Raw genomic sequence first — 10,506 nt, 5'->3', positions numbered from 1 at the left:
AACAGCTGTGGTTGATCTTTGTTTAAAATCAGGGACAGATAAAGATTACAGATTACACAGATTTCTAAGAAATGCACCTTGTTTCTCCTCTCTGTAAATGAACAATCTGCAAAAATTAGGTTTATGAACAAGTTTGCAAGCCTAAAGATGAGTTCATCCATCAAAAACAACTGTTTCTCTTATTCCTGGAAAACAACAGTGTCCTCTTTGGTTTCATGTATCACGGTACTTTGGTGGTGCTGACATATTGTAGCTCTCCTTCCAAGCATTAGTGAGCCACACGTTGCGTGGAAATAAAGCAGCCGGGTGGAGTTTTGGTTTAAAGTTTGGTCAAACCCATTAGCCGAGCTGCTATTCATTATTCCCTGAAACCTGCAGTTACATTTTCATCGGTGTTACCCAGAAACAATCTCAAGTGTGCGGAATAGACCACCCTCTGGCAGTTTTAATCCACTGCATTATTAAGTAAGAAGAGATGGAAAACAAATCAATTTTCCACTTGGACGGTGGTCAATGTAGCAACACGATCACAAAAAACAACAACCCTGGGCCATGTTGAAGGAACATTTTGTCCACTAGGATTAAGTAGATGTGAATGAAAACAAAGTGTGATGCACACAACAGTAACACTGATGTTGAGTGTTTTAACTGTCTCATGAACTGTGGGATGTTTTGCAGTCACTCTGCCTGAGTAGAGACGCGCTCGGGTCAAAGTTATTCCAGGTGGTCACCGACCCCGATGTGCTCAAAAAGATTATGAAATTTGATTTCTCCCAATTCCATACTAGTAGTAACACTATGTGCTATATACTGATGTTCATGGTGTACTTCCATACTAGACACTAGTGTACACAGTACACTGACTGTATACATTTTTGCAGTTAGTATATGAAAACCGATATAACGCTCTTATAAATGATGCTGTTTGTTCAGTCAAATATCAATTCAACTACTAGGTACCAATTCGCATACTGATAAATAAACTTCCCACATTTTTTATTATTCATCTAATGTTTTGTCGATTTTTCTCTACCTACAATTTATGTAAAATGTTTGCAGCTGTAAGTTGCTCCTCTAACTAATTTTCAGACAATGGTGATTTGCATTTTTTAAATTTGTATACTGATACATTTAAGTAGGCATACACTTAATGTTGTCACTTCTCTGTTGTGAATAAACTACAGACAGCTTGGAGATAAAGGTTTTTGGATAAGTTGTTACTAAGAGGAAACGATACGAGGCTCGTATGAAGCAGGAGAGAACAGTTTGTTTAAATGGTTTCAGTTTGGAGTATTGTTCACCTCGGTACACTCACTAGTCAACCAGATTTGGTAGATACTGTATATGGACTGACTGACTGACTGTATCATGGCTCAGTTCCTCTCACCTGAGACTAGCAAAACCAAACAGGTGAGTAGATGTCAGTCAAAAGTAGTCGTGTATGTTCCACAGAAAACAGCAGTACACCTCACCCATGTGATAGAACAGTGAGATAAAAACGGGTCATTTTGTTTTAACAATAACAGCTTCTTGTTGATTATCTTTACAGAACATACATTGTTTATCGTTATCTAGACAAATTGTAGCACACACATAATTTGGTAGTGCATATTTACATACATTTTTTTTTTTTTCAAAAATCCGTGTGTGCACATGAATGGCTCCAAATCACCAGCAGGCCATGGAGTGAGCGCTAAAGATGGTATCCTCTCTGCTTCGCTCTACGGAATGACTTTCATGCTTGGCTGCTGTCCAATTTTATCTCCAGGAGTTGCTAGGCGACAGGAATATCCTCATTGCACAAGTGTATTGTGGGAAATGATGGGACCAATAAGTGAGCGCTGCACATGTGTAACTTATTATCTGCTTTCAACATTGTTATTGCATGGGTCAGTGACACAGCCGGGTGCTGTGAGACAGTCGTACAAACGGCAACAAAGCCGGGTGTTGATAGAACGAGTGACACTTAAATCTTCCATGTTTACCTTTTGAAGCTCATCTGATCTACTGTGCAGGAACATCTGAAGTTAAGCTGCTCTTCAATTTAAAAATGTCAATAATTTCTACTTTCTATCAAAAGAAGAAGTCACCAGAGATGTGACGATTGACAGGACTTTGTCTTTTACCTTCAAGCTCTGCAGAGCTGCAGTGCAGGTTGATTATATATATATATATATTATAACCTGTATAACGCATCATCACGCTGTCATCACAGTCCTGAACTTCTGCCCTGAGCAAATAACAGAACACTATTGCCCCACTAATGTCCAGTATAGCACGATATGGTCCAGAGGGTAACAGCAAGGGAAGAAACTTCATGGAGCAAAAGAGAGAATAGTTTCTCAAAGATTCAATACGCATTTTTGGTGTTTTGGCAGCCTGACAATGACTTTCCCACACAACGAAACTGCATTGTCAATTAAGTTTCGAGGGAAGCTTAAGTGACAAAGTTTTGTTTCACGTATATTTGTTTTTGATGATGTTTTACTAAACCTAACCAAGTAGTTTCATTTTTTGTTGTTTTATTTCAATCTACAGCGTGAATCACATGTTTAAAACTGCGACTGCAATCCAGGAGAAAACACTTTACCTCGGAAATGTAATTGCGAATGCCGGTCGTTGTTTTGGAGCCTTTATTAGTCTTTGTGACGTGTGTGCAAAGCTTGCAGTTGATCTTCTGGTCATTTATATGAAATATTGTTGTGTATTGAGTCTGTAAGACTTCAGCAGAACACCGGAGCGCTAGTCGGGTTCATTCGAAGCGTATTTTCGCGCGCTGGATTTAGATTTAACTAAACGCGGACACAGCGCTGTTCTGTTGCGGTGTAACACGTTACAGAGCAGGGAACGAGCGGCAACGAGCATCTTTACAATGAGGATTCATTGAGATCTTCTGTTGCTAGGGCAACCGCTTTGGTCCAAGTTGACTTCCTGTCGGCTGCTGCATTAACAAACATAAGAGGAAATACAAAGGGGCCCATTTAGAACGGTTACGTTGTCAAGTTTGAAAAGGCCTGTTCGTAAAACATTACATGATGTCGGATTCATCCTCGCAGTCTGCAGAAAGACGCAGATTGTTCAAGACGACGTCGACAGGAAATTAAATTCCTGATTCTAGAAAGTATTTGTACCACGAGGCACAAAACAGAAACCCAGTCCCTTGCTGTCTTGTTTTATATTTATTGTTGACTGGCTAATAAAATGCCAATGCTAGTGGATAAGCTGAGAATGCCCACAGCAGGAAATGACTGGAGCCAGACATGCGAGTATTTCTAATGCAGAACAACTTTTTAAAGAAAACGCACCCACAGAATAAATGTTGAGATTACTTGATGCGGTGCAGATCTTCTGCGGATACGCACCGGTGACTTGGAGGATTATTTCAACTGACAGTACATCTGCACCAGCGAAACAGCCACTGAGAAATAAGCCGATCATGCTGTGAAAGAAACTTAATAACCTGTCTGGCTCACTTAAACAGCAACGCTTTTTGCTTTCAGATAAATCCTTTGCAGCTTTGTTGCCGTAATTGAAATTTCACAATCTGCCCTCAGAGGGACAGAGTTGTTATCTCGGAGCGCTGCGAATGGTCAGCGCAGCGTCGTTGACAGAGAGTTCAATAAAACAGTACTCGTCATTATGATCCCTTCCACATCAGCGGCTTTGAATAACACTGAATATCAGAAGTGTCACAAAACAGGTATTCATGTTTTTGTAATGCCTTTCATCCCCACAGGGGGTGCTAGTGTGTTTCAAAGGACATCTATGCCAAAAACCTTTTCAGGGGTTTTCTCTTTTTCTTTTTTTTTCCTTATTCCAATTTTAAAATCAAACCGGCACCAATAAGCCATGTAATGTGAAGGCCAGAGATGGTATCCTCTTTAGCTCGCTCTATGGAATGACTTTCATGCTCAGCTGCTGTCCAATTTTATTCCCAGGAGTTGCTAGGCGACAGGAGCATCCTCATTACAAGTGTATGCTGGGAAATGATGTGACCCATAAATGAATTCTGCAGATCTGTGACTTATCATCAGCCGTCTGCACTGTTGTCATGAGGGGTCAGTGAAAGAGAGGGATTCTATGCAAATGGTCCATGAGGTCGTTTAGCTGAACCGTTTCAGTATTTGCTTTGTCCTGCAGAACCAGACGGATTAGGTTTTAATGTTTCAGCTCCATTACACCACGGACAGATGTGATCTATTGTATTTTGATGCAGTTTATCAGTCTGCATCATTAAGAAGCAATTAAGTAATTCAAGAATATTTTTAAATCTGCAGCCAGCAGAGAGGCTATGATGGCTGGAACAGTGTTTTCTGAGAGCTGATTGGACCAGTGGATTAATTCTCCAGATTCATATCTTATTATTTGCCTTTCAACATTATTACATGGGTCGATGAAGAGGAGGGGTTCTATTAAAGTGGGCCAGGGTTTCATTTTGTCATGTCAGGATGGCAATACAGTGGACAATAAGAAAACGCATAGATGAAGGGTGCATTTCATCGTCTGAGAAATGAGAGAAATTCTACCCTTAAATGTCAATAAACGGTAAACGATACCCTTTTTTCCACCAGTATTTGTTGCAGGTTTTTTAAACTCAAGAAAACTCACAAAAAAATAGGATCTGGACTCTTCCCATTGTCAGCATCTGTTTTCTTTTTTTTTCTGGTGAGTCTCTTTTGACACCATGAATGCAGTGGAAAGCACTCTTTGAAACTCTCAAACCAGAGGTGGTGACTGTTGGAATAGTGGAAAGACTCACAGAGATCATTTTGATGAGTTTGAATAGTGTGGTTTACGATGATCAGCGCAGTAAAAAGGTTTCTGTCAATGGAGTCTGGTGACTTTTGAGGAGAGCATATTATTTATGTTTTGTAAGTTAAAAAATAGTAATAATTGCCCAAATCCCTGTTGTTTGTATTTATTATATGTCCGTTTCAGTGCGGAATTAAAGACTAACTGCAGACACATTTGTCCCGGGAATGAATTCAGATTATAACCTTTTAGCACTGAAGACAAAATCAAGATGTTAGTCAGTGTTCGTGTTTCTGTTGTCCAGTGAGAAAGGGGCTTAAAAAACCTTCAGCGTGAAAATGTATCTTGTAATCTACTGCAGTGATTTCCACCAAGCTTCTTCTGCAATTGGAGAGAGACTGTGTGGTGTATAAAATAAACAAAATATGTGTTTAAGATTTAATAATCACATATGGGATTTAAATTTGCTGTGATGCTGATGATGTATTTATTGTTAGAAAAAAAGCTAAAAATGATCGTGAAATGGACATCTACGTTTTTAGACTCCTAATGATTAGCAGATCATAGCATGAATGTAAACTGAACAGAACTTTCTGAAAAAAATAAAGAAAAGAGAGACCAAGACTAAACATACTCAACTCCAGGATTATGCCGTTGTGAATGGATTCACAGCCACGGATCAGCCATTGTGTCTCTGTAGTTTAGTGATATCAGACAATTCCATGAAGCCTGCCCATCGATCAGACCGGTACGATGACAGAGTACTTGAGCCCGTCTGATCGGGGTACATCGGACGTCTGCTGTACAGTAACTACAGCTCTTTAACCAGGTAACCTTCTATGCAGCCACCGTGATGAGCAGCGTGGATTAATGAGTCCTCTAAATCACAGCAAAGACTAACTAATGCTGCGGAGCATGAGCTGAATCTTAATCACCTGCCAGAGGGGATCCCATTGCCTCATTCTGGGTGATAACTAATACAACACCTGACCGATAATGCTGCCATTTAATTTCTTCCTCAATCATCTCCCATCTCTGTTGAAGAACATTTAGTACATGGCAGAACTTTGCTGCCTCACATCTGAAACAAACCTCATTTGTTTCTCTGCAGGGAGATTTGTCGTGCGCACAAATATATTATAAATATATAAATACAAGTATATTGCATTAAAAACAGCCACATATTATATGATCATGGGAGATGCATATCTCATGAATGGTGCACCTCAGTAGATTATAAGGGCCCTGTCTGCGGAGCGGCTAATGGAGGCGGTGTAGAGGGAATAAGACCTGTTAGCGTACTGTGTTTGGCTGAAATGCGAGCCCGCCAGGCTTTTTCACCACTGTTCTCACAGAGATAAATCCCTGTTGCACTTAGTAGTCATCCATTTTTAATGGCGCAGCCTCAGCTGGGGAGATGCATGAAGGCAGAGGAGGAGTGAACAGGGAGGGAGGAAGGGGGGGGGGGGGGCAGCCAAGGTGTGGATGACACCAGCTGGTTGCCTCGGGCTAATGTATGTACACTCTTCTTGATGTGTTTTTGTAGTGCATGCTCAGCGTCCGCAGCAATTATGAACGTCTGAGGTTGTTTTTCTGGCAAGTCGGGCCGCAAGACAGTGAAACCATTCATGAGCTCATCATGGTTTTATTTATTGTGCCCTCATTGATGGCGCATTTGTAAGAAACCGAGCACTCACAGCTGCACAACTGTGTTCAGCTCTTTCCGGAAAAAAACCCCTGACAAGAAGCAACAGCAAAGCTCTCTGCCTGCTTTGAGCCCCCTTTTAAAGTCTGCAGCAGCCATTCCACAGATGGCAGGCGGAGAAGGCCGGGAGGGCCAGCTATTCAACCCACTTCAGTGCAAACATGATCCGTTTGAACGGCGAGGCCTAAGCCAAGACATTCTTGTGTGGGCAGACCTCCCTAAACAACCGCGAACAACCGCCGCACTGTGTTTGTCCTTCAGACACAAATCTTTGAGATACCAGAGCAGCAGATCAGTTTTGGTTTGTCCAAAAAGCAAAAAGGTTGTTTTATGCATGAGGGGCTCAAACGCTTACACGATCCACATCCAGTCTGTTAGTTAGTCAGTGAGGCAGTCAGTTAGCAGGCCAATTAGGGCAAGCAGGGGTGTTCCTGGAAGTGTGTTTTTTAGTCGACTTCCCTGCTTGATTCAATCAGTCCATCTGCAAATCACCAAGTCAGTCAGTAAACCGGTAATTCTAGACTCCTGCACACCAACAAAAGAATGCAAAAGGGGTTTATATACCCACTCCGTTTAACCAACTGAAGAACACGACCACATAGCTCCAAATATTTGATAGGTTTTTATTTCTCTAGTGGATTCATATGTTGTTATTCTGCACAGCAGCATACAGGAAATCGTGGCAAAATATAAATAACAAAGTTCAACAGTGTTTTCTTTTTCTATTATTCATTTAATCAAAAAAATCCTCTGTTAAAAGTGGCAAATTGTGTCAGCCTGTTTCAATATCCACTCTCTGGCACACTCTCAAGAATGTAACATTGACCAACTAAACTTTAAAAAGTATGGGTATAATCGTTATTTACAGACAATCACCTTTTGGTGAGCAATGCTTATAGCTTCTTGGAAATTCACTTCCGTCATGTTAAATGCGACAAAATGAAAATACAATTATGTTATACAAAGATCAAAAATACTATCAAAACCCTTATTATAAATGGCAGCACTATATCAATAAACTGCTGTTGACATTTTACATGTAAGTACAAAATCCTGTTGAGGTAGCGCCCTCTGAAGTCACTTGTAATGTTAAAATACTGAATAAACATCACTTTATATACAATACAGCAAATCTCTCTTCTTTCTTCAATGCAATTGTATTCCTTTGGTAAACAAAACTGTCAGAAATGTGCAGTCCTGCAAGTGACACTTTCAATCATACATTCACAACATTTTTGCATCTTTTTTTGGGATTATTCAGGAAAAGAAATAACGGGGATAACATGTTGTTGTTGTTTGCTAACATTCATTTGCTCTTTTTCACCCCACGCTCGGAGTGAAAAGACTCTCAGAGCAGGCATGAGACTGTCCGGTGAAGATGTTGGGCAAATCAAAACAAACCACCAAAAAAAAAAAAACGCTGTAAAGAAAGAGAGACCTGGCGGAGAAAAGGAAATCCAGTGTGTCGCACTTATTTGGGAATGTAAACATACAGAAACGCAGGCTAGTAGCTCTCATTTCTGACTGCTTGTTAAGTCGGATGACGTTTTCATCACATAGCATTGGAGTAAAAGTTTGGCTTGGCAACAATTGATTATAATGTCCCCCAGAGAACATGAGTCCTAAACAGAGGCCACATTGTCTCTTTTTTTTTTTTTTTTCTTCCTGCCTCGCAGATTGAATGTCAACTTTTTGAGCACGTTGGAAAATATGTTGTGGAGTTTTTTTTTTTAGGCAGGCAGATGGGAGCAAAGAGTTCCTCGTCCAGTCAGACGCACACAAGCACTCATCAATGACACATTCTTGAGCTTCTTTAATGGCAAACATAACTTTGGTTTTCTAAGACGAGAAAGAAAATCGCAGCGAGTTTAGCTCACCGTACAAAAATACTTGGTAGAAATATGACATTCATCCCCTTTTTGCCAATGTCAGTGTGTTTCCCTACATGACCAAAATACTTCTCTTCAAATGTATTCACACTTTGTGACTATTGATACATGTTTTATATGCACACTCAAATGACTATAAACTAGCAAGACAAATAAATCCAATGTATAAAGCATAAAATCGTTCTATGTCGATAAAATAACTATAAAAATATAAGAGATCTTAGAGAGAGAGAGAGAGAGAGAGAGAGAGAGAGAGAGAGAGAGAGAGAGAGAAAAAAAGGATAAAATCAATATGTTTATGAAACTGGGATAAAGGCTAAAGCCGAAATCAAAACAGTCATCTGGAAATAGTTCAGTGCAATTCAATTTACTCTGTAGTCATGTCTGTTTAGAATATTTTCATCCTCTTACCACCCACAGCCCTCCCTCCCTTTAATGGTCGCTGGGATGGCTGGTCTTTTGACAGTGGACAGTATTTTATCGTGTGGGCATTGTCCCCGTTGGCACTGCACAGGGGGCAGGTGTAAGCCCTCAGAATCGGGCACACGACCCTGCCGTCCGGAGTCTTCAGGACGTGAGAGCCGTACACCTCCTCGGGTGCCCCGTTATTTCGGCAGAAGACGCAGATTTTGGGTTCCTGCTTGCTCCTGGAGGCGGGTTTGCGCATCTTCCTCTCCATGCCGAACAGATCGAACCCGGCGAAGCTCCCACCGAAGCCCACCTCTCGCTCCGGCAGCTGCACGCCGAGCTGGTTCTGGAAGGGGCTCAGTATCGAGAAACGCTCCTTCAAGTCCAGGATGGAAGCCGGCGGGGGGCTCCCGGACGGGCAGCAGCAGTCCAGGTGACCGCTCTCCCCAACGCCGCCCGCGATTACGCACGGACACGGAGGGGAATCGTCCAAGCCCAGGGTCGCTTTAAGGGACTCGGTGATGGAGTTTGGGTTCTGGGGGATGCTGAGCTTATTATTCTTCGTGACCAACGTCGTCAGCCCGAGATAGTCGTTCCAGAAATTAAAGGTATAGTCGTAGGGGCTGCGCGCATTCAAATAGTTGTGATTGAGAAAATCCATGGCCGCTTCTGGTCGTTCGCTCGCGGTCATGAGGGTGAAGCAACCAGAGTAATCCGTAAAGTCTTTGTAGCCAGAGTTCTTCTCCAGGAACGGTTCGTGCACGGCGACGTGGTCTCCAGTGTTCCTGTTGTGTTTGTGCGTCCTGCAAACAGGCTTTCTGGTTATAAGGACCAGGAGGGCGGGGCGCTCTCCCTTCAAAAACCAAGTTTGTGATCAGGTTGAAAGCAGGCTCCCTCTTTTCAACAGCAACGTTTAGACACAGTTGTTTTTCTTGCAGCCGGGCACTTTTTTTCTTCTTTTCGACATCAATCATCATTCTGGCTTTCATGGAGATTCTGGCATTTCCATTTATTAAAAGTTGTTAATAGTTAATGATTTGGGAGCAGAGCAATAATTTCGCTCTTACTGTAGTTAATTACGTTATGTCAGCTCGAGCACCAATCAATTAGAGGAGGACAGCTCGGCTCTTTGTTTCCTCTTGGTGCTAAGACGTTACAATTCCGCATGTTTCGTGAATCAATATCTTTAATCATTGCGCTTGAATACCGTCAGCCAACTCGGGCGTTCGCACACCTTAACCCGTTGTGTGCCAGCAGCAGAGGCCCTTTGTTCCACGCAGCAGCGGCCATCCTCTCTCAGTGTCCGGGGAGAAAACGGTCTGTGCTGGTGCATCCGATCAATGTTGAAATGGAACCAATATGAGCGAACCTATAAACCAGGCACTCGTGTTTCCTCACGCTGAAGAGGTTTACGGCTCAATTGTATTGTCTATTCAAACCAGCAGATTATGATGGGTAATTAAATACAACTGTAGGCTATTTCTTACATGTAGAACATATTATGTATAAAAAGTCGGTTTTCCTCCAGAGTTGTAAACTCAATAGGAGTAAACGACTCTTAAGGACATCTTGGTGTAATAAACCGCTGCTCAATTGTGACGCACTGTCAGTCCGGGTAGTAAAAGCTCATAAAATCCAGACAAAACACCACATCAGTCCACCCAGTCCTGATGTAAACACAACATGCAGAACTGCTCTTCAACAGGGGGCAGCATAGTGCAATTACAGGTCAGTTCATTCAAACTAAGAGAC

The 10,506-nt window shown here is 41.8% G+C and overlaps 1 protein-coding gene across 1 annotated transcript; it reads right to left on the bottom strand.

Moving 5' to 3' along the window:
• Nucleotides 1-7,066: 7,066 nt before the first annotated feature.
• On the bottom strand, nucleotides 7,067-9,558 carry nanos1 (nanos homolog 1). The gene has a single exon (XM_031866981.1). It carries the CDS (start codon nucleotides 9,443-9,445, stop codon nucleotides 8,735-8,737), a length of 711 nt encoding a protein of 236 aa, XP_031722841.1. The 5' UTR covers nucleotides 9,446-9,558; the 3' UTR covers nucleotides 7,067-8,734.
• Nucleotides 9,559-10,506: the final 948 nt, after the last annotated feature.

This window comes from Anarrhichthys ocellatus, unplaced genomic scaffold (assembly GCF_004355925.1).
Source record: "Anarrhichthys ocellatus isolate YVR2014 unplaced genomic scaffold, GSC_Weel_1.0 scaffold37, whole genome shotgun sequence".
Classification (NCBI taxonomy): Eukaryota; Metazoa; Chordata; class Actinopteri; order Perciformes; family Anarhichadidae; genus Anarrhichthys; species Anarrhichthys ocellatus.
The sequence above is the reverse complement of the archived record's forward strand: the minus strand, read 5'-3'. Positions and strand labels throughout refer to the sequence as shown.